The sequence below is a fragment of the Aspergillus oryzae genome, chromosome 4, assembly GCF_000184455.2.
Source record: "Aspergillus oryzae RIB40 DNA, chromosome 4".
Classification (NCBI taxonomy): domain Eukaryota; kingdom Fungi; phylum Ascomycota; class Eurotiomycetes; order Eurotiales; family Aspergillaceae; genus Aspergillus; species Aspergillus oryzae.
The window spans coordinates 4,660,925-4,685,000 of NC_036438.1; the positions used below are offsets into that span (position 1 = coordinate 4,660,925).

The 24,076-nt window shown below is 47.4% G+C and overlaps 5 protein-coding genes across 5 annotated transcripts; 2 read left to right on the top strand and 3 right to left on the bottom strand.

Annotated features, from left to right (window-relative positions):
- Nucleotides 1–272: 272 nt before the first annotated feature.
- On the bottom strand, nt 273–2,809 carry AO090166000043 (WD40 repeat domain-containing protein; the record flags this gene model as incomplete). The annotated part of the gene is made up of 3 exons (XM_023237055.1): nt 273–326; nt 1,260–2,283; nt 2,772–2,809. The coding sequence occupies 3 exons, from the start codon at nt 2,807–2,809 to the stop codon at nt 273–275; spliced, it is 1,116 nt and encodes a 371-aa protein (XP_023091924.1).
- Nucleotides 2,810–4,365: 1,556 nt separating this feature from the next.
- Nucleotides 4,366–6,203, bottom strand: AO090166000044 (ATP-binding protein; the record flags this gene model as incomplete). Its single annotated transcript, XM_023237056.1, has 3 exons — nt 4,366–4,425; nt 4,533–5,712; nt 5,785–6,203. The coding sequence occupies 3 exons, from the start codon at nt 6,201–6,203 to the stop codon at nt 4,366–4,368; spliced, it is 1,659 nt and encodes a 552-aa protein (XP_023091925.1).
- A 316-nt stretch (nt 6,204–6,519) lies between these two features.
- Nucleotides 6,520–7,487, top strand: AO090166000045 (uncharacterized protein; the record flags this gene model as incomplete). The annotated part of the gene is made up of 4 exons (XM_023237057.1): nt 6,520–6,785; nt 6,839–7,269; nt 7,324–7,349; nt 7,383–7,487. The coding sequence occupies 4 exons, from the start codon at nt 6,520–6,522 to the stop codon at nt 7,485–7,487; spliced, it is 828 nt and encodes a 275-aa protein (XP_023091926.1).
- Nucleotides 7,488–13,160: 5,673 nt separating this feature from the next.
- Nucleotides 13,161–16,544, top strand: AO090166000046 (uncharacterized protein; the record flags this gene model as incomplete). Its single annotated transcript, XM_023237058.1, has 8 exons — nt 13,161–13,521; nt 13,585–13,762; nt 13,844–13,992; nt 14,042–14,150; nt 14,204–14,342; nt 14,438–14,586; nt 14,650–15,294; nt 16,406–16,544. The coding sequence occupies 8 exons, from the start codon at nt 13,161–13,163 to the stop codon at nt 16,542–16,544; spliced, it is 1,869 nt and encodes a 622-aa protein (XP_023091927.1).
- A 3,102-nt stretch (nt 16,545–19,646) lies between these two features.
- On the bottom strand, nt 19,647–22,550 carry AO090166000047 (MFS transporter; the record flags this gene model as incomplete). The annotated part of the gene is made up of 5 exons (XM_023237059.1): nt 19,647–19,777; nt 19,835–19,955; nt 20,011–21,031; nt 21,093–21,300; nt 22,397–22,550. 5 exons carry the CDS (start codon nt 22,548–22,550, stop codon nt 19,647–19,649), a joined length of 1,635 nt encoding a protein of 544 aa, XP_023091928.1.
- Between the last annotated feature and the right edge of the window lie 1,526 nt (nt 22,551–24,076).

Below are 24,076 nucleotides of genomic sequence, written 5' to 3' on the forward strand. Positions count from 1 at the left end.
TTGTGAGGAGGAGTACACTTGAATCTTAAAATAGCCCATGGGCCTCCACATATTAGCAAATGATATGAACTAAATCTTGTCTCGAGCTTTATACGCAGCTTCACTACATTTGAGGTGTCTTTTTTCAGAGACTACAGTGAAGTGCATAAAAGGTTTTTCCTTTTATTTCCATTTTTCTCAAACTGGTTCAGCCTATTTCATCATCTTTATTAACTAATCCAGTTTCACCGCCTTACTCTCTATTCTTTATTCTTGGCCTCGCTGCCAAGGCGCTAGCCAGGAAAATGAGTGCGGATTAGAGGGCAACTCCAGGGCTCGGTAAGGCGCTGTTCTTATGCGTGGGACCGGTAACGAGCTGAATGGTGCGCTACGGAACAAATGGGGAGGTATATAGAAAAGAAGATAGGACCACATCTATTGCAGAACTAATCGCTGACCTTCAAGATTTCAGGTCAGGAGGTGCGAATATATATTCGCACCTGACTAAGCATCCTAGCCAAGGATCTAGCTAAGCTAGCTATCGCGCCCTATGGATTTGCCACTGTATTAGAACTAGAAACGAGTAGCATGTTCTTGAAAGACATGCCTAAATAAATACTGTCCGTCTCCCAGGCCCTTTTTTTGTAAAGATACTTGAAAATATAGGGATTAAGGAAACAAAAATTCATTGACATTGGTTATTTCCGGAATCCAAAAAAAGAGATCCGACCTGACAGATGTCCTAAAACGAGTATGTTCGACTTGGCCGCTGAACAAGAATACCTAGCTTCGGGAGGGAGCCATAGGACTTGCTGTCCATTTACAGCTATCCATTCTCTCTGTAGAGATACGTGTGGGTCCATATTTGGTGAATCGGCGATAGGCTTGCCATAGGTGAATTGGACCTTGAGCGATCCTAGGTTAGTGGCGAGATAGGAGCTGTCTTGCGAAAATTCAACCTCCGTGAGAAGGCCATGAGTGCTCAGGATTTCCTTCAGAGCGCCTGTGACTGGATCCCAGAGCCGCACTGTGTTATCATGCGAGCCGGACGCCAGTAGTCGGCCATCGAGTGAGAAGGCCACGGTCTCAACCCAATCAATATGGCCCTTGAGTGTCTGTTGCAGAGCGCCTGTGGCTGGATCCCAGAGCCGCACTGTGTTATCATGCGAGCCGGACGCCAGTAGTCGGCCATCGAGTGAGAAGGCCACGGTCTCAACCCAATCAATATGGCCCTCGAGCGTCTGTTGTAGAGTGCCTGTGGCTGGATCCCAGAGCCGTACTGTGTTATCGTGCGAGCCGGACGCCAGTAGCCGGCCATCGCGTGAGAAGGCCACAGTCTTAACCCAATTTATATGGCCCTTAAGTGTCTGTTGCAGAGTGCCTGTGGCTGGATCCCAGAGCCGTATTATCTTATCCCTTGAGCCGGACGCCAGCAGCCGGCCATTGGTTGAGAAGGCCACGGACACAACCGAACGTGTATGGCCCTCGAGCGTCTGTTGTAGAGTGCCTGTGGCTGGATCCCAGAGCCGTATTGTCTTATCGCTCGAGCAGGACGCCAGCAGCCGGCCATCGGGTGAGAAGGTCACGAACTCAACCGGATCTGTATGGCCCTCAAGCGTCTGTTGCAGAGCACCCGTGGCTGGATCCCAGAGCCGTACTGTGTCATCATCCGAGCCGGACGCCAGTAGTCGGCCATCGGGTGAGAAGACCATGGAGTTAACTGGATCTGTATGGCCCTTAAGCGTCTGTTGTAGAGTGCCTGTAACTGGATCCCAGAGCCGCACTGTGTTATCATCCGAGCCGGACACCAGTAGTCGGCCATCGGGTGAGAAAGCCACGGTCTTAACCCAACCTGTATGGCCCTCAAGTGTCTGTTGTAGAGTGCCTGTGACTGGATCCCAGAGCCGTACTGTGTTATCATCCGAGCCGGACGCCAGTAGTCGGCCATCGGGTGAGAAGACCATGGAGTTAACTGGATCTGTATGGCCCTTAAGCGTCTGTTGTAGAGTGCCTGTAACTGGATCCCAGAGCCGCACTGTGTTATCATCCGAGCCGGACACCAGTAGTCGGCCATCGGGTGAGAAGACCATGGTCTTAACCCAACCTGTATGGCCCTCAAGTGTCTGTTGTAGAGTGCCTGTGACTGGATCCCAGAGCCGTACTGTGTTATCATCCGAGCCGGACGCCAGTAGTCGGCCATCGGGTGAGAAGACCATGGAGTTAACTGGATCTGTATGGCCCTTAAGCGTCTGTTGTAGAGTGCCTGTGGCTGGATCCCAGAGCCGTACTGTGTTATCATCCGAGCTGGACGCCAGTAGCCGGCCATCGGGTGAGAAGGCCACAGTCTCAACCCAACCTGTATGGCCCTTAAGTGTCTGTTGCAGAGTGCCTGTGGCTGGATCCCAGAGCCGTACTGTGTTATCGTGCGAGCCGGACGCCAGTAGCCGGCTATCGGGTGAGAAGGCCACAGTCTCAACCCAACCTGTATGGCCCTTAAGTGTCTGTTGCAGAGCGCCTGTGGCTGGATCCCAGAGCCGTATTATCTTATCCCTTGAGCCGGACGCCAGCAGCCGGCCATTGGTTGAGAAGGCCACGGAGTTAACCAGATCTGTATGGCCCTCAAGCGTCTGTTGTAGAGTGCCTGTGGCTGGATCCCAGAGCCGTATTATCTTATCCCTTGAGCCGGACGCCAGCAGCCGGCCATCGGGTGAGAAGACCATGGTCTTAACCCAACCTGTATGGCCCTCAAGTGTCTGTTGTAGAGTGCCTGTGACTGGATCCCAGAGCCGTACTGTGTTATCATCCGAGCCGGACGCCAGTAGTCGGCCATCGGGTGAGAAGACCATGGAGTTAACTGGATCTGTATGGCTCTTAAGCGTCTGTTGTAGAGTGCCTGTGGCTGGATCCCAGAGCCGTACTGTATTATCGTACGAGCCGGATACCAGTAGTTGGCTATCGGGTGAGAAGGCCACGGAGTTAACCGGATCTATATGGCCCTTAAGTGTCTGTTGTAGAGTACCTGTAGCTGGATCCCAGAGCCGTACTGTATTATCGTACGAGCTGGACGCCAGTAGCCGGCCATCGGGTGAGAAGGCCACGGTCTCAACCCAATCAATATGGCCCTTGAGTGTCTGTTGCAGAGCGCCTGTGGCTGGATCCCAGAGCCGTACTGTCTTATCGCTCGAGCCGGACGCCAGCAGCCGGCCATCGGGTGAGAAGGCCACGGACTCAACCGGATCTGTATGGCCCTCAAGCGTCTGTTGCAGAGTGCCTGTGGCTGGATCCCAGAGCCGTACTGTGTTATCATCCGAGCTGGACGCCAGTAGTCGGCCATCGGGTGAGAAGGCCACGGACTCAACCCAACCTGTATGGCCCTTAAGTGTCTGTTGCAGAGCGCCTGTGGCTGGATCCCAGAGCCGTATTATCTTATCCCTTGAGCCGGACGCCAGCAGCCGGCCATCGGGTGAGAAGGCCACGGAGTTAACCAGATCTGTATGGCCCTCAAGCGTCTGTTGTAGAGTGCCTGTGGCTGGATCCCAGAGCCGTACTGTCTTATCGCTCGAGCAGGACGCCAGCAGCCGGCCATCGGGTGAGAAGGCCACGGGCACAACCGAACATGTATGGCCCTCGAGCGTCTGTTGCAGAGTGCCTGTGGCTGGATCCCAGAGCCGTACTGTATTATCGTACGAGCTGGACGCCAGTAGCCGGCCATCGGGTGAGAAGGCCACGGTCTCAACCCAATCAATATGGCCCTTGAGTGTCTGTTGCAGAGCGCCTGTGGCTGGATCCCAGAGCCGTACTGTCTTATCATCCGAGCCGGACGCCAGCAGCCGGCCATCGGGTGAGAAGGCCACGGAGTTAACCGGATCTATATGGCCCTCGAGTGTCTGCAGTTCTGCACTCCAGTTCTCGTGAACTTGTGGGAAGCGGCAGATCCAATCAGGAAGCTCAGATTGGAACTGCTCGCGAATTATGGCCGTTCGAGGTGCAAATACCAACCCTGCATAATAAATCTGAAGAGGCGCTGCATCGACTATCTGTCGATTTTTCAGGACAAACCGCTTTGCATCATGTAGAAAGGCGGCCAGAGTAGAATTGTCATTACGGTCCTATTCTTATTAGTATGACTTGTGGATAACTGTCTACTATACACTTACTGACACCAGCGTTCGGAGACTGTCGAGCATATCTATTATCTCTGATATAAGACCCAGTAGGCTCATCGCTTCCATCCAATGAAGAAAATGTTTCTGGAGGAACAGCCGCACGTCTTCTATGTTCGTAGATAAAGCATGGCTATTTTTGAGATGATATGTCCAGTAGCGACAGGAGTATTGCAATTCCGACGGTAGACATTTGTAGATATCCAGAGGGTCGATCTCTGCCCTACGCGCTCCAGGGTCTGCTAGAGTGCAGATATCTCTCCGTAGAAGACGCCGCATAGTTCTTAGGCAGGAGTTTGCAATATCTTTATGTTTGGCTGGCGCATCCACACGAAACTTGGTTGTAGTCTGGACCAAAAATTCCGGAAATGAGAGATGGAGAATCCTAACAGGCTGCTTTTCGTCGCTGGGAATGCTAAGAACTGACCGAAAGGAATCCAATCGGTTGCTGATCTGGTCCACTTCTATCCCAAGAAACGAAGATAGTGTGTTTATAGAAAGAGGAACGGCAAGAAGGATGATAACTCCCACAGTATCCTGGAACTCTTGTAGAAGTTGCCGTTGTTCCCTCTCATCACTCTCTTGGTCATCGAGGAGTCGCGTTAGAATTGGCAGATATGTCTTGTCCATTTTAGACACATATTTCGCTTGGTCCTTGAGAAGCTCTGCGAGGCGCGACTTGGGTTCCCATTTCGGATTTTCGATGTAGCGGCACACAGTGGCAGCCGAAATAAACAGTGGGACAGATACCTTAACCAATTCTTGGATAATACCGTCGCCAGGCCAGTCCTGAGGGACTCTCCTATCAAGTTGGATTTTCGTAAATCGATGTCGTAGAAATAACTGTATGTCGTGTTCTGTCACCTCTTTGGCTATCTCATGAAGGGCCAGGTCCTGGTATACCTGGTTCCCGATCTCTGAAAACCCAAGGCTGATGGGGAGCTCTGGTCTACTGGTCAGGAAGACCCGAAGGCAAAGTGATTTTACCTCCTGCAGACGAGGGAGCAATCGGATGATATTTCGAACATCTTGGTCGTGCTCACATTCGTCCATAGCATCTATAACAATCACAGTATTCTGAGGCGGTTGATCGCGTTGGTCAAGGCCAAGCAACGGTTCAAGGAGTAGTCTCTCGAATTGCTCCCTGAGTGATTTTGACGCGATGTCAGGGTCGTTGTCAAGTGCCTTTTGCACGCCAGGTCTTAACTCTGGTTTCCAAAGGATAAGTTGCCTGGTCAACGTCGGGAAAAACTTCTTTGCGTTTCCTCGGTCAGCCTCGCCTCTCTTAAAAAAGAAGCTGGCACCCAGATGATTACGATTCTTGGCCGACCTTGCCACCGTCCGAGATACTGTGGATTTACCTGTTCCAGCCATCCCCCGCAACCAGAAAATGCTTTTCGAGGATGGCGAAAGAGCCCACTCGATTATTTCCCGGAGGAGCTCGGTTCTTGTACCTAGGAGACATTCGACTTCGTCGCGATCGGAGAATGACTCAAACCCTGCATCTATTGCGCCTTCCAACTTTCCAAGATCAACATGTTGATTTATCCGCTCCGTATTGTTGACCATACTAATCATCAGGGAACTATATGGTCTTTCAATCAACTATATAGAGTCAGAGAAACATAGTCGATATACGTACGTCTGGTCCACCTGTAAAGATAAGAGGAATGATGACTTATATCTCTCCAGGCTCTTTATTAGGCCCTCCACCTCCGCGCGCTTTAAGGGCCATTTCAAGGCTCTTAAGCCCATTTTACTCATTAGACTTTTCCCTTTTCCTGGATTAAGCCTCGCTTCTAATGCTTGGAGATCGGAGAGGCAAGCAGTAATATCGCTGGGTAGCCGTGAGGACGTAGGTAGGTCTTTTGCCTTATTCTCTTGCAGATTGTTCTGCAGGTCTTGAAGTGTATCTTGAAGACCTGTAACTGCCCGCTGTAGGATGAGAATTTCTTCCCGTGCATTTCGTACCTCTTGGATATAGCCTCCGCACAGCTTCACGAGGCTTCCGGTCAGTTGAATAACGGCGATAACGCTCGCCGCCGAGGATAGACCATCCATGTTGACGAACACACCATAAAGATCAGATCTTCTCGCAGACGAGGACGATAGCGATGCAAGAGGAAGAATATAGGTTCGAAGTCATGTTGGGCATTCCTGGCGAGCAAAAGCGGGGTTTGTCATTTTCCGCTGATGAGGCTGTGAAGGTCCATGCACCACATAAGCCTTTATGACTAGTTAATTTTACTATTTTATAGTCAGCAAAAGCTATGACTGGCCGAACGGGTGGTCGTCGGTCGACTCTCGGCCCGACCGAGACCTATCCTGTGCCTGTCCTGGCCACCTCATCAACTTATAACAGCACGACACGACCATTATGGCGCCACGACTTGCTCCTTCGCAACTAGTCATGATCCGTGATATGATCAGCAGCAAATCGCAGACTACTCCTCAAATGGCGGAAGCGGCGGACTGCAGCAAACGTTCGATCATAACCATTAGTGCCAATCTCTGTATGTTTGGCGAGGTCCGAGCGCCCTTGATCCCTGGCGGCCGTCCTCGCGTTATTTCACCCGTTATACTCGAAGCGCTATGTGACCACTTGCTAGAGAATCCAGATTTATACCTCGATGAGATGGCCTAGTTTTTGTACGATGAATTCGACGTATATGCATCTACGTATACTATCAGCCGAGCCCTTCGATCGCATGGCTGGACCAAAAAGTGGCTCGACGAATAGCACAAGAAAGAAACGCTGATCTGAGAGACTACTATTTGCACCAGCTGTCAGATTTCCGCTCGTATCACTTGGTCTTTATAGATGAATCAGGTTGTGACAAACGGGCTGGCTTCAGGAGGACAGGCTGGTCTCTCCGCGGTGTGGCACCTGTCCAGGTGTCCCATTTCCAGCGGGGTCAGCGATACCAGATTCTCCCAGCATACTGCCAGGATGGCATATTGATGTCCCGAGTTTTTCAAGGATCGACTGATGCAAATCTGTTTGAGGATTTTGTCGAGCAACTTCTTCACCATTGTGGTCGATGGCCCCAACCGAAGTCCGTTCTCATTATGGACAACGCGTCCTTTCACCATACTGACCGAATAAGCGAGCTATGTTCAAATGCTGGTGTAAAGTTGTTGTACTTATGACCTTATTCTCCCAATCTCAACCCGATCGAAGAATTCTTTGCAGAGCTCAAAGCATTTGTAAGACGAAATTGGCAAAAACACTCGGGCTAGGAATTTAAAGATTTCCTTGAATGGAGCTTGGACGTTGTAGGGTTAAGAGAAGAAAGCGCACAAGGTCATTTTCGACATGCAAACATTGAAGTTGACGAGGAATAATTGTAGATGCATCGTATATTGTGCAGTATATACTTTTAAGCGGATGGCATCATATCAAGTTTAACTCAAGTTTGGCTCTGATAATTGTCTTCATTACAAGGTTTTCTGGTAAGCCAAGCGATCAGGACTTAAGCATAGGCTTAGAGTGAATTGTCAATCATTACCAACTCCTGGAAGAGAAGATTGGATATGTGTAGTGTTCATGTGTTTGTCTCCCTTGAGGGAGTAACCGTGACAAAGCGCATATGAGGTAATACATACACCAATGCTGATTAATGTGCACCCATCAATAAAGCTAGCGTCTTGACAGTGGGGCCCAACTAATGGAAAGAGTGTTAAATTGGTGAAGCTGGTTTTGCAGTTCCCTGTATCGTGGCTTGCTTATCCGAGACTGAATGATATTTTTTTTGTTCTCAGCTCGTGTCCGACAGGACTCCAACAAGGTCCATTTTATTTCTTGCCCGGTATACATACATGCCCTCGACCTTAGTGATTCTGATATTAGACGATTACTTGAACTCGATCTTGAGGCCGCTCGGGCCTGGATACGAAGCTCGCATTGGCGTTATCTCAATGTTAATCCTAGCAACGCTCTTCGTGTCTTAAAATAAAAGAGGGAAGAAGATAAGGCCTGGGCTTCGGTTGGTTTGATGTAATTAACCTCCAGGATTTGAGACGTGCGGTTTGGAACCAAGGTCCGGGATTTTTGACAATATATCAATGACTCTTATGCAACCCCTTGTAAGCGGCATCACCCTGTTTACCTGAGTCAGTGCTGCTGCTTGTGATGATACTTGTATTACGGTCACTTTCTAAATATCTACTTAGTAGGGACCGCCGGCATTTTATAGTATAGGTTCGAGGTAGCAGATTTTAACATAATATATATTTTGATACACTAATAGTAGACCTATTTTACTAGCTATCTATTTTCTCTTGATATATTGTAGCTGTCGTGTCCATCGACTCCGCAATGCAGTGTGTTTCCGATGTGTAAAGAATCTCTCCATATCTTTCCAAGTATATCTTTTTTCCTTCAAGATCAAAATAAGTTCGTCCTCAGCTTCTGAGAAGCGCCTCCCTGTCTTGCAGTAATCAAATTCTTCACTCTCTGCAAAAACCGGCTCTGATCCACCAAGTGCTTCGTCGAATTCTGGGCTTCTAGATATATCTGTATGTTTGTCTCTTCTTGTCTGTGCCGGGTAAGGTAAGAAACCTCTAATCACAAATGAGTTACCTAGGCCTCCGGGCGAGAGCTCTAGATATCCATTGATTGCAATTCGCTCGGAATAGTGTTGCTCAGCTGGATCAGACGTCTCTTCTAATGAAGTAGTATCGGAGTCCCGGGTAAAAGAGTGTTTCAAATGTTGTTGATGCTCTCGATGTAAAGGTTGATAGGCTAAGGGTACCGGTCTGACAAAGCCTGCCTTCGGAAGACGTTGTCTTTGCACAGATTTAGAAGATGTAGAGGGTCTTATCTTAGTCCTCGGGCGTTTTGGCTGAGAATCTGACCCTGCGCTAGTTTGTCTTTTTCGCTGAAGGCGGCTTTGTGGCCCAACCTCTTCGTCGCTAGTACTTGATTGACGCTGAAAATCGAGATCATCAGGATCATCGTTATCTTCACTGGAAAGGATCGTCTCTGCATCCAAAGTAGGAGATATAATTCTCTGTGGTACTACAACCTCCACACGTGGTACCTTATATCCACTAGTTCTTACATGAGGCTGTGGCTGGTTGTTCCGGTTGGGTGATATGTGTTTTGAATGGTGATCATCATAGCTCCTAGCTTGCTTCTCTCCAGGTGAATATTGATCCTCTGGGGTGCAGGACAGAGCAGTAGACTTGGTGAGTGTCGCGTCTACCTCTATAGAGGACCGATGATCTCTCGTTTGGCCTGAGGTATATATCAGCTTGTTAGGCCACATCTATAGAGGCTGAAGGGCTGTATGATAATATATAGCTTACCGTCTTGGTGGTTGTTCACGATATGTTCCTGTAAAGAGGATCTGTCTGATCCGCTATGCGGTAGCATACAATGAGGATGTATACTAGGTAGATCCTCAGTCTTACTTAGCCTGCGCAACTGTGACTTCACACTGTAGGGGCTATCGCCTTCCTCTACGCCCTTGCCCAGATTAGGGCTTGGTATAGAGGACACGTGATTTGTAGAAAAGTGCTCCGGGGCGGGGGGGAGACTGAACAGCTGGTGGCTGGAAGACACCTGCAGATTTGGGCATTGGAGGGACTCAGGTTTCTCTCTGCAAAGGCTATTGTCTAAAGCCCTTGTTATTGAGGGAGTTGTTTCCACAGTCGCAGATGATGGATTATATACGGCTTCGGCGATACCGGAGTTGGAAGCTCCTTCCAGGGATGAGGCTAGACTCTCACCAGGAAATGAGACTAGTGGTTTCTTTGGAAGGGGGTGATTCAGAGATTGTATCCCGGGTAGTGATAATAATGCAGGTTCAGGAGCTGGCTGTTCTGTCTTGCTTGTTTCTTGAGCTAATGGTAATGTAGCTTTGCTGTGGGGTGGATGGGATTTGGAAGACTTTGGGGACTTGGGGGCACTGGGGGGCTTATAGAACCGAATATTATTCATTCTTAGAAGTATAGGAAACCACTAAGAGGTTGCTTGCAGGTCACGTATTGATTGTAGACTGGCCGCTGGTATGGGGGTAGTTGGGAAGGTTGGGTATTGTGATAGTTTAATAAACGGAGTAGACTGCAGTCTCAGCAGACGGATTTTATTCATATTAACCACAACCATATTTATATTTAATCTATGAGGATATAATCTGCGGGCTATACATAGTATTAAAGATTAGCTGTTCTTCATTACATAGCATTTGCCCCAAGTCGATAAGGCAAGTATGCTGCATACCTGACTTATTGCATATGTAAAGAATGTACAGAGTCCAGACTTAACAAAATTTTTGCCACCCAGCTCTCAGTGGGGTTAAACTAATTATAGCTATTTTAATAATAAAAGCGGCAATTCTATAAAGCAGCAAGAACATTTTCCTAAAGCAGTAATTGTCTTTACTATAATGGGCAATAAGTCCCACAGTTGGAACCACGGTAACTAAATGGGGCAGGACCCACACCCAAACGGGAAGGAATAACTACAAAAGCGGCCATATTACACCGGATGAGATTTTATTTTATTAAAAATATAATATAATATAATATAAATTTAAATAATTAATTTTTATATTTTTAAATTAAATATAATTTATTTTTTATTTTTATTCTAGAAAATAGTTTTTATTTACTTTAATATATAATATAAATTATATATATTATCTAGTATATTTTAAAAAATTTTTATAAATTAATAATAAATAGTATACTAGATAAAAAAATATATTTAATTATAATTAATATTTTAACTATTATATTATTTATATAATATTAATACTGTATTATTAAATTTATAATTAATTATAAATAATTTATTCTTTCCGCGCTCTTTATTTTTAATAGTAATTTTTAAATAATATAGATACTATAAAATAGAGAGAATAATTAAAATATTAATAACTCTCTTATAGTAAGATATAATAATATTAATAAACAAATATAAAGAAATAATTAGATTTAAAATATAAAAAAAAAAAGATTTATAATATATAGAAGAGATATTATAAAATAAAGAAAAATAAAATATAAAAATAGTAGAAAAAAACTTATTTAATATTTTATTAATATTAATATTATTATTATAGATAACTATTATTTATTTAATAATAATTTATATAGAATTAATATTTCTATATAAAATATTTAATATATTTTTAAAATATTGATTATTTAATATAAATAACGCGTTAATTATTATCTAGAGATAATTAATCTAGAAAAAAAGAGTGTAATTATTATAGAAATAATAATAATTATATAAAATAACTATATAGTATACTTTATTCTAGATATATAGATATTCTAGTGGCTGAACAGTGTTTTCGATATTTATATTTATTATTTTTTTAATAATATATAGTAGCTTTATTAAAAGAATTGATTATTATATATAAAGAATCTTAGAAGTTCTCGGCTATAAATTAATACTGTAGTTATTAGTAGAAAATCAAGAATTAGTCTTCTATCTCTAGTATCTACTACCTAGTGCTTTGCCCACGTATCCTTACCTAGTTGACAGGTCCTCTACCCTGACTAGTAGATATTCCTCTGACACTAACTTAGCTCGGGTAACTACTTTAGTAGTAGATATTAAGTCCATTGCAAAGCCAGTTTTATTAAAATTATAGATATCGTCCGGTTGAATTCCATACTATATTATAGTGATTTGTACGCGTTCAAACCACTCACGTAGAAGCTTAGGATCCTCACATTTAGCGCGCTGATAGTTGTAGCGGCGAGAGAAGCGGGATTTCAGCTCATCTCTGCGCTGAACTAGATGAGATACCCATTTCTGACCTACAGTACTAGGTATAGGATCACCACGTTTAGCAAGCAGAATATTGGCCATTTCTCGTACATGCGCAGACCGGGGAGGCGCTCCACGTTGATCTAGTGATAGGACCCAGCGTACTAAGGAATCCTCCTCATTCTGAGTCAATTTATAACCATTAGCACGCACTTCATTGCGTGCAGGAATACCAGAAAGCCGACGGCGTATAATAGTAGGAGTAAGATTAAAAACACGTGCAGCTTCACGAATAGAGCTAATTTCTTGCTTTTTAATAGCTGAGATAGCAAGTAGAACTCTGCCTTCCTTTTCAATTGATTCTTTTAAATTTTTAAGCGCTTTTGGTGGCATGGTTGGTGGTTGAATTAGGTAGACTTTTTAGCCATGGTCAAAAACGCGTGAGGTGGAACGCTCGGTTGCGCGGAACGCTCGGTTGCCGGCTACGTTACGTTAAAATGGCTGGGGGATTACGTAAGTTAACCGTTCAGCCACGCCGGCCTTAGCAACGTGTACAAATGCTGTCGGCCTTCGTTCTGGCGATCAGCTTCAGCTCAAACGATAACTATAATACCAATTTTTGACAATTAGGGATCTAGATATACTTTGTCACATTATCTAGGTAGGTACAAGAAATCGTGGTTGTCTACATCAGAGGGGCTTGGGTCAACATTTGTTTTTATAAACAGTATGAGAAAGATATATACTTTCTACAACCTAAAGAACTGAGGAACAATCATCGATAACGACTTGAATCTAGAGAACGAAACAGAACATCAAACTTGACAACGAAAGAGTGAACCACAAGTATACTCTACTGAACAGTGCATTTTATACTTAAACTGAGGGCAGAGAGCCTAATTTCGCCATTTCAAGATGAAATTTCTCATCTTGCCAGTGATACGAGGGTTACATCGCCTCAGCTGACACATTTACCGCATCGGGTGTAGTGCTCTGTTTATCTCGCGTCGACACTTATTAACTGACGAACTAGCAGCAATAATAACTCCGAGTATGATCGACCCCTGTCGTCAAATCATGTGCTGTGGGAGCACTGAAAAGACTTAATACTGCCAACTACCCCGGCGGGCCGGCGGTTGATTCTAATTCTACTCTCCAACGCGCAGCCTGCTCAATCTACCGGTCTCCTCTTCTCTCCCCCTACATACCCTTTCGTGAACCTTTTCCGCTCCCAGAATTAGGCGAGAATTGTCATTGCTCGGCCAAGTTATTCACTATCTAAACAAATGTCGGGCCCCATGTCCGTTGTGAACGGCTCTGCGGTAGTTTCCGCAGAGTCAGACTCCAAATCACGGTTGGTGATGGCTCCTCCTGCACGTGATGCGGGCGATGATACTGACCCTGGTGCCTTGATTTCTTCGTCGTATATAGATAAGAATCCAGAAGAGCTTCCTGAGAAAGATGCCCCCGCCGTTGTGGATGCCATTCGCTCCCTAGCCGACTCGGATGATGACAGTCGCGTGGCAACTGAAGATGAAGTCTGCGATCTTCTCCATGTTGTGGACAAGATCCCTGTCCGACTGTGGGTGGCATGCATCGCGGGTATCTTGGAACGCTTTGTATGGTATGGGGCGACGGCCCCTCTGCGTGCGTTAAAATCGTCTCCCCGCACCTTTTATGATTAGGGACCGTAGCTAACCATCTCCTTAGAGAACTACCTGCAAAATGCCCCCGGCGGCGAGGTACCCGGCGCTTTGGGCCTCGGCCAGGCAGCTGCATCCAATATTGTGAACGCACTGATCATTGGGTCCTATATTATGCCAGTTCCAGCGGCTGTGCTCGCTGATAGTTTCTTGGGCCGATACAAGACCATGCTCTACTCTGCCATGTACCGTGCTATTCTATTTTTATCCCTTCACCCCACGTCCTTTATGGTGCTAGTTCTGTGTAGAGGCTAACAGGTTAACAGCATTGAGGCCATCGGGGCAACAATTTTATTTGCGACGTCATTGCCCGTCGCTATTCATGGGGGAGCTGCTCTTGCAGGCGTGATTGCTGCCTGTGTGTTACTGGCTGTTGGATCAGGGGCATTCAAAACCACGGTGGTCCCGTTTATCGGTGGGCGAAAGTCTCTGCGCCCGAAGAATGTTACGCTGATCTTTTCTAGCCGACCAATATGATGCAACCGAGTTTCGAATCCAGACCAGGAAGAAAGGAGAGAAGGTTGTCACCAGTCGTGAGCTAACCATTACGTATATCTACAATGTGTTCTACTGGTCTGTAGAATATCTCCCCTCCTTGTAACCAAAACGTCTGACGGTGAATATAGGGCTATTAACGTGGTGGGTTTCGTGGCCGATGCTACGCCGCTGTTGGAAAGATATGTTGGGTTCTGGCTCGCCTACTTGATACCGTGCTGTCTCATGTGGTTGGCCCTTATTCCAGTCCTTCTTGCCGCAATTACTTTGGTCAGTTCATTCATTCTATAACCCGTTTGGGAGTGACCGACTAACGACTGGAGGTTTCAGTTCGAGTATCACCGACCAGCAACATCATGCCACAGGTTGTGGCTGCCCTGCGCTGTGGAATTTCCGGGGGCTTTCGAATGGATGCTGCCAAGCCACACGCCCAACTTCAACACGGTCGCGTAGTTCCTTGGACGGATTCTTTTGTTGAGGATATCAAACGAAGTCTTCTAACATGTCAAGTATTGTGCGTGAAGGCCCCCAGACTGTCCCCAAGTTACATCTACCAGGTCTAACATGAAGATACCAGGCTGCTATTCCCCATCCACTGGCTATGCTATAACCAGACCTTCAACAATTTGATTTCCCAAGCTGGGCAGATGGTCACCTACGGTATTCCCAACGATATGATGAAAATCGCCGGGGCCATCTCCGGGATTATTGTGGCACCAATAATCCAAAAGGGATTGTACCCTTGCCTAACAAGGCGAAAGGTGGCATTCGGACCGATTGCACGCATGACAGTCGGATTCATCGTCCTGACCCTCTCCATGGTCTATACCACCGTGGTTCAAAAGCTCATTTATCAGACAGGACCCTGTTACGAGGCACCGCTCGCGTGCCCGGGCTCGCACGACAGCACGGTGCCCAACCAGATATCCGTCTTTCTCCAGATCCCTATCTATCTTGGAGGTGCCCTGGCGGAAGTGTTTTGTCTTACCACGGGAACCGAGTATGCCTATAACCACGCCCCTAAGAGTATGAAGACACTGGTGCAGGCGATCTGGCTGGCGATGGCTGGCATCGGGACGTGCCTCGCCCTGGCGTTTACCCCGTTGACCAAAGATCCACATCTAATTACCATGTATGCTATTTTGGCGGGGCTTCTGGGTGGTGCGACCGTCTTGTTGTGGGTGCTGTTCCGCCATTTGGACAAATCCAAAGATGTCGGCGGGTGAGAAACTGCGGTAACCTCTGGATAGGATAGGGCAATAGCTGCTTATTGGTTTTAACCGTGGTGAACATGGAGATGTCGGTCTAGGTGTAAATCAGGGTGGTGATGGGTGCTTGGAAGTTGTCATTATCGGTTCTACTACTCCATGAGGATAACTCGCAGATAGTATTGATATGAGTACTATGAATAAATACTCGAATCCTGCTCTGCATCTTGACATCGCGCCCTAGTGAAGAGAACATCAAGTATTGAGATCAAAGGCTGTGACATAACAAGGGGCGTCTTGAGTTTAGATAAACACAAAGTTACTTCCAGGACCATGGTACAAGTATATGACCTGTTGGACGAAGGCCTCTATATGAGATACCTTGGAATTGACTTGCAAATTCCGTATCATCTATTTGTAAGAGCCACTCAGGCCTGAACCTCTGCCATGGCCCTTGATGCATTCGGTGTCATTGAGTTTGCTTTCTAGCCTTGTGCCACACTGCGAGTACAAAAGCCTGTAGCTGAAAAATCTATACAGCCTGAGACGCAATGTCCTGAATCAGCTGCTTCACTTCCTCGTCATCCAGAGCCTTCACACCAAGCAGCTCGTTGTCGTCCTTTCTCCACGGAAAGCCGTAATCAGGCCGTGAATTACCATAACGGATGAGGTCGCCCATAACCTGGAAAGAAACGTGTCCAGTTCTAAAGTCGTCTAATGCCTTTGCAAAAACCTTCTCCATGTCAACACTGGTTATTTTCCAGCCGTCCTTGCCTAGAGCTTCTTGCGCTATGTCTGCGACCTCTCTCTGACTTTTCTGAATACTGTAGATATAAAGCGCCTTGTTCTCTGTCTCACGCGGGTTAAGCAGAGCGGCGGCGGTCGCTTTGCCCACAGAGTCCAGCGTAGTCCATGCAATAGACACCTTGCCGTCGTTCAACAAAGCGATAGTCCTCTTGTTCAAGTCGATGTTCATAAATCCGGTTTTTAGGTTCCAGTCAAGGAAGGCACCGTTTGAAATTGTCGTATACGTAATCTTGCCCCGCTCAGCCAGCTGGCGAATATGTTCAAATGCTCTACACTTCCCAGTGAAGACTGGAATAGAACATCTGTTCTTGTTGGTAGGATCAAAACTGAATTCAGACGGAATGAAACGATAGACACCGGTAGCGGCAGCAGCATCCATAAGGTGGATATGGGAATCACCGTCTATGCTGACAGTGCAATCTATGACCGCATCCTGTCCCTTGACAGCCTCGGATAGAGAGTCTATCGAGTCGTAGTTGACCACCCTCGTCTCCACTCCTTTTGGAAAAGGATGTCCTTCCTTTCGAGTCAGCACTGTGACTTTGAATCTTGCCACGTCGAGTAGAGCTTGTAACACTTTGCTCCCGACATTGCCAGTAGCCTGTGCTCTGGTCAGCACTCATTCCCTTGTCAAGGTAGGCTCTGGTAGAACTCACACCAGCCACTGCGACGTTCTTGATCTGATACATGTTCAATGTTGTTGTGGTGCGAAACCCAGTTGTCTTTAGATTGTCGAAAGTCTAGTTCTGTTTGCAGCTGGTTACTAACAAAGGATGTGACCCTACATGATATAAATACAGTGAAGTACTCACGCCTCTGCTCTGAGGTGCGGAACACCTCCGTTAATTATTTCCAATACTTTTGTAATCAGCAACTGAGACATATCGCCTCGCTGTGATGCTGACATACCGGCTCTATTCAATTTATAAGACAAGGTCCGCAGCCCATCCAGAAAGTATAATTGCTTGGGAGGCCAGTCTGGTGTTGTTCCAGAGACCCACAGCCACTGATGATCCATTGATGGATGGATTACATACCAAGACCATTTAAATAACCATCATATACGCGCTTAAAGCAAAACAGCGTGGCTTGGCAGTCTCGTATTGCACATACAGACGCCACAAGACACACAAAGACCTCTATAATCCTTTACTCACCACACTCCACTATTACAACCCGAAGAGGAAAATAAACCGTTCTCTTTCGTCCAGTCCACACATGGTGCGGTACAGGCAGCAGGTCCGATAGACAGTGCAGGCGGTTCAGTTGTGTCTGAGTTGTCTGAGAAGGTAAAGCAGTGGGTCCCGTCTGTTCGGCGTCTGTCGGAACGTGCTTTGCACCGAGCCACCGAGATACCGGGGAGTTACTTTGCTGGGCAGGTGAACACTGGAGTGATCTAGCTTTTGTCCTTCCTTGGATATTGAAGCTCTGGCATACTAAGCCGGCTCTGAAATTATGATTCCAATGATGTACTACAAGCCGCCTCCCTTTCCTTCCCAACCCTGAACCTGCCACACCTTCAAGATACAGTGTCCACCTTTATTGCGAGAATGCGCCGTGGCTTCCTAGAGTTATTGGCTCGCCATTACGAAGGGGCAGTACATAATGTGACATCTGGAATAGATTGCAGTCTTCCCCACATAGCGATCTAGACGTCAGATGTATTATGTCACCCTCACGCCAGCGGAGCATGTTTTGCACTCATAAAGACTAAGTAATGCGATCCTGATGGAGAGGGCGTTTCGGCCACAGCGAGGTTGCATGCGATTATGTATCATGATGGAAGCCCTAGTGGAGGATCAGGTTATGGAAACTGTTCATCCCTGGCCCTGGTTATTTCTGTATGAGAGCTTAGTTTCCGGGCGGCTCCAAGCTTCTAATAGTGGTTGGTTTCACCTAAGCCAGTCTCCACGATGACATGAGCGGTGGTCTATCTCGTGACGGATCATTCGTTTCAAGCGATAAGGTGTAACGGTTATAGAAGAGCCTAAAACACATAAGGCCTTCGATAGGTAGTATGGTGTCGGACTTAACCTTATCTCTCACAAGCAGATTCCGTTTCGTTTCACGGACACCGATCCCGATCTCATATGATGTTGGAAAGCCTTCTCCAAAACTTCAAATGATAAGTCTAGAACGCCCACATCAATACAGACTCCTATTTGCAGTAGTTTCCAATCTTTCCTACAGTTCCATCTATTGTTTTACATCCAAAGAATTAACCCAAGGAATCGCCATGGCAGTATAAAGCGAAGTGGTCCGAGAAATTCGAGAGGAGCTGCTCTGGGAGGAAGACGACCTTGAGCAGGTCGTCAAAAACGCTCACAAATGGGACATTCCCGAGCTGGACAAGTACGGCGTCATCTCATCGAGAGGCTTTCTTGAGTTCACCGACTGGCTGGTCCGAAGCTGGGTTCCTACTGAGTCAACCAAAGGTCGCGACATCTACTACATCCTTCGTGTGTTCTATTTCGCCCTGTCCCAAGAGCCGTTGGGCTCTCGTCTGACTAAGATTCAACCGCTGAGTTTGAACAAGCCCCTCAAGCTCCTCTCTGACTGGGTGGTCCAATTTGCCAAAGAGATCGGAAGCAGCATGGACAAGCCTTCCTCAATCCATTAATGAGGCTGCCATTACGACATTCCGAAACTCTCCCCTCTTCCGTGTTTTCGATTCTGAGGGGGATGCCAAGAACTGGACAACATTCAATAAGTTCTTCTACCGGAGGCTCGACAACCCTCGCAAGATCGCGTGTCCCGATGATTATCATATTGTGGCCTTCCCTGCTGATTCTATCTTCGCCGGGGCGTATCCTATCAGCGAGGACTCAGAGGTCGTCCTGCAAAAGAAAGAGTGGAGAGTGGTGAAAGATGAGGTAATATTGAAGAATGTCCCGTGGAAAACAAAGGAACACTTCAGGCATCCGTACCCTTGATGCCCCCGACACTCCGGGTTATCAGTTCCTTCAGACCCGAGGAGTGGTGATGTAAACAATGAGTACTTGAGCAGGGTTGCCGTGCTTCCCATTGGCATGGCCATGGTTTCGTCTGTTAACGTGAGAAAGGAGCTTCAAGGCCAAAAGATCAAAAAGGGTGAAGATATCTCATACTTTGCGTTCGGTGGCTCGGACTGCATCATTATGTTTGAGCGGAAGGCAAGAGTTTCGGGTTTTCCTGATTCTGACAGAGCCTTCCCGTGCACATTTCTGCTATGGTGAAAAGTTGTGCAGGGCTTACTTCAAATACAAAGAGCCTAAATCTTTCCGATCCCGTTGCGGTTTGCCTTCCAGGGAATGCTTCGAGGTGAGGAAGTCCAGAATGGTAGGGGCTGGTTGCTTCGTTATGATGTTTTAAATTGTTCATTGTGTCCATGTTACTATTATGGATATGTTCTTAGCTACAATTCGATACTCTTCTTGCACGTCTCCGTCAACCGTTGGACCTGGATGAGATCTCTTGTCTGTCGTCGCGATCGTAGGCAACTCAGCTGTAGGTATTTGTGGATGGCTTTAAGCCCCAGTGACTCTTCGTATCTTCAGTGACTTGACGTTGGCTATGAGGGTCATGCCGTGTAAGCGCTGGATTGACGGATCTTACTTCCGAACCGATAGAATATCCAAGGCAGAGGAGCAAAGGCGATAGCGAGGAAGCCGAGCAGGCTTGATGCCCAAGTAAAACCAAGATTGTTGTACACTATATCAATCAGTCAGCTACCGTCCCAGGCCAGTGGTTAGAGTGACGACAACTTACTTGGGATGGTGAACAAGGGAAAAGAACCGCCCACACCATATCGCAGCAGACCGTTTGCTGCCAGAGCTGAGGCCCCAGCCTTGGCTCCGTACACGTTCGTAAGATATAGCATCGTTGAGACCTGCATTTCACTCGGCGTTAGCACCATATCACATTGTACCAGGTAGAAGGCGTACAAAGATCATAATGTTCGAGCAGCCAAAGAGCCCCATGGCGATAATACTGCTTATCCAATGAATCCCAGGCTGTGAGGTCCAGGCAAACCAGAATAATGCCGCAGGCATCAGGGGGCTCCCCATCATCGCGGCCATAAGCATTCTTTCGGGAGGTGCTGGCTCCCCGGGATGTCTGGCACGGTGCTTGGACAACGTGTATGCGTCGACGATCACCAACGCCATAGCACCGATGATACAGCCCACGGCAATGCCAATGAAAGCCAGTCCAGACTGACCCGGTGAGAAGTCATAATTGGTGCTGTATATCAGCGGCACCGAGGCAAGGAAGCAAAACAACACGGAGAAATTCAGCGAGGAGTAGAGGGAGCAGAGGGTGACGATGGGCTCGGTGAGCAGCATGTAGAGAGGTCGTGCCAGTGTGACTGTCATGAGTATCTTGATTCCCGCTAGACCATCAGGAATCGGCTTTGGAGGAGGAGTCAGTCCGGCCTTTTTAGCTAGGCGGCGGCGTATAGGGATCGCGTACGTCTCCTGGGCACCCATCGAATAGACCCATAGGGCCGCTCCGAGGAACAAAGTTGTCCATTGAGACCATCGAAAATCTTTGTATTCGGCAATCCATCCGCCCACGAGGGATCCTAGAGCGGGTCCCAGGAAAGCAACCCCCATCAACACAACCACCCCGCGGTTCGTATTTGGGCCCGACCAGACATCCATCATGGTCCCGGCGCCCACGGCGAGAGGTGCAGAGCACAGGATGCCACCCAACAAGCGGCATATGGCAAGCGTCGCGAAATTCTGGGCAAATCCAGCACCTAGGATGAATAGCAGGGCCAGTGGAGTCATGATAATATACACGAAGCGGCGCCCAAAGGTCTCACTCAACGGAGCGGAGATCATTGGACCAAAAGCCAGGCCATACACATATAAGGTGAATGGGAGTAGCGAAAGGGTGTTACTGATGTGAAAGTCCTCTTGCACATGAGCGTGGGATGGCGAATAGATGGCCAGGCCGAAGGATCTATTTGCATGCGAAGGTTAGTTTGTTTATCGAGTTCCCATCTCTAGAGAGAAGCACTAACATAAGCAGACAAAGAAGGGACGGAATCGACGTGTTGTATAACTTTTTGGCCAAACTCCAGTTCTGGGCGTTGGATGGATCCGTTGTCCAGTCCGGTAGTTCTCCTTCCTGCTTTTCTAGAGAGGAAGTCATGCTGTTGACTTCTGTATCGCGAGTGCTTAACGCCATGATGGCACGGTTGATCTGCATGGAGTATTGTGGACATCTCTCTATCTATATAGAAGTGTATATGTGCATGTGACTCGAGACCAATCGGTTATGACGGATGATCTATCAGATAAACACGGCGCAAGAGAAGCCCAGTAAGGAATAGCCCAGGCTCAGGTAAATATACCGGTTATACGGAATGTACATTGGTCATTGAAGTTTGCGCTGTGTTTGGGGATCACCTCTATCCTCAGTTGCACTTGTGGCCAATCGTTTGCCACCGTTGAAGCCCGGCGGATATTCCTTCGACCCACTAATTCGGCGAGAAGCATGCCCTACCCTAAGGCATTCGGTACCCGGGCCAAAAAGGTAACCTGAGGACTGCAGACCTTTATGGTCAATCAGATGTTCTTGCTACCTGCTCGGTGGGTAGAGCCTTGTCGAAACCGTGCGTATAATGGTTGGTTTATAACTATGCACTCAAACCTTTCAATTGCTTCCCCACGAAACGAAGTACATGTGGTAAAGTATACAGCGATGTGGAGATTTATCTCATATTACCTTGCTTTGCATTGAACTTAAGAATCAATGAACACAGGGGAAAAAGCCTTCGATAAGAAATTGCGGTCGCAGTTCAACATTTGGAGCAGTAGGGTTAAGGGCGTCTTTACCGCATTCGGAAATGGATGAGGCCGATCGGACGGCAACAAGGGAAATCCATATACTCTCGCTACTGGAAATAGAACTACGCACAGCGATGCTCACAATAGGTTTATAAATCAAGATAGAGTATTACCCTTGCTCCTACAATAACACTGCCTGCAACTTCTTTGGCTACACTCAATTAGTCTTTCGATAGCGATTCCATTGCAATATCCCCGTGGTAAAATACATGTTTTAAGAATGAATCCGTAGTATAGCCGATTCACATACATCTGGAGGGGGCATATATAAAATGGGAATGAGACGTATCAGGGTAGTCAATAAATAAGAAAGTCAAGGTGGTTGTCTAAGGCGCTTAAGGTCAATCCACAGCAATAAGATATGACTAGTCAGAGGGGGCAAAAGTAGGTCTGTACTCAAGGGAGGTTCTCAACATATTCAACCGTTTCGGTTTGCTTTTCAACCCGCCCTTCGTCAGGGATATTGCAGACGTACGATGCAAAGCTGCGAGTTGGCAATTGCTCATTGAACATCTCGTCAATCTGCTCCAAGCTTCGTTGCCGCAGCTCAGGTACGAAGAAAAACGTGAATAGAAATGCGACAACCGACAGTGACCCGTAGATGAAGGCAACGCTACCACCAATAGCATCTTGTGTGTACGGGTTCACAAATACAATAATCAAGCCGACACCGTAGGCGGAAAAGCCGGATAGCGTAACCATTTTCTCTCGGACGGACGTTGGCGGAACCTCAGAAGTAATGACCCAGGCGAGAGGGCCCCAGGTAGTCTGGAAGCAGAAGAACCAGAGCATCAACATGACAACCGTTGCTACCTGCATAGAGTATGACATATGCGACGTGCCGCGTGTGGTCAACCCGCCGATGACCATCATACATGCACAGAGAAGTGCTGCACCACCAAGCATGACACTGCGCCGCCCCGATCGGTCGGCCGTGAACATGCTTAACAGATTCGCTACCACGCCAATAACATATACAACGACAGACATAAGTAGCACTTCGCGAAACCCAATCTGGGAGAGGAAAACAGCTTGGTAGTTCGCGACGAAGGAAATCCCTTGAGCCTGTTGGAAGACCTGAGCACCGACACATATGATTGTCCTGCGAAGGTTAACCGCACTAGAGAAGCAATCCTTCCAGCTGGTGGCCTCTCGCAATGCCCGCTCTTCTTCCAATATTTGTTGGAGTATTACGACCTCTTCTTCGGCGGGGAACCCGGAGCCACGGAGACGGCGAAGGGCCTTAGTTGCCTCATCCAGCCGGCCTCGTCTGATCAGCCAGTGTGGTGACTCTGGCAGGAAGGGTAGGCTGATCCAGCCCATGAAAGGAATACCAATTTGTGCCACGACAACGACTCGCCAGGCCCAGTCGGTGGTGATATGACGACACAAGTAGACGATGAGTGCAGCTGCGAAGCCGCCAATCATAAGGAATGCGTTGTATGTGCCGGCCATCAGTCCTCGCAACGATGGCGGGGCACACTCGCCTTGATATGTGGGGATGGCGTTGGTGGCAATACCGCCGCCAAAATACACAATTGCTTTGCCGACAACGAATTGAGCGTAGCTTGTGGTGCAAGTCGACTCGATGATGACACCCACTGCTACCGCAAAGGACTGGATGTAAAGAGTCATCTTGCGTCCGAACCGTTCATTCAACGGTGTGCCACATATGACGCCCAGAATAACACCAACGTAACCCATACCAGTTCCAATAGACTGATTTCTAGAGGAGAGAATCCATTTCTCCTGGGCCGGATCATATGAACCAAACCTACGCAAGAACTGGTCCAAGCTCATGATAGCTGACCACCAGGCCTGGTCGAATCCAAATCCAGCAGATGATAAAGAGCCAAATATCATGACCATGAATATGGTCCAGGTGAGGTTGGACGTGGCTGAAGACATCGTGGTGTCTGTGCGAGGTGCCATATGATAGAGGATATTTGCAGGAGGTAAAAATTGGAATTGGGTTGACGATAATGAGTTTGAACTACGAACTAGGCGCAACCGCTGCTCGCCTTTTATCACATTTCCTGCCCCAGGAATTTTGCAGCAGGCCTTGTTCAGTATTCGCCTCCGCCTATGGCAGGCAAATACGGGGTTGGTTTATGGGGAAGCAATATCTAGCCCCAACTTATTCCTTGTCCCCGCT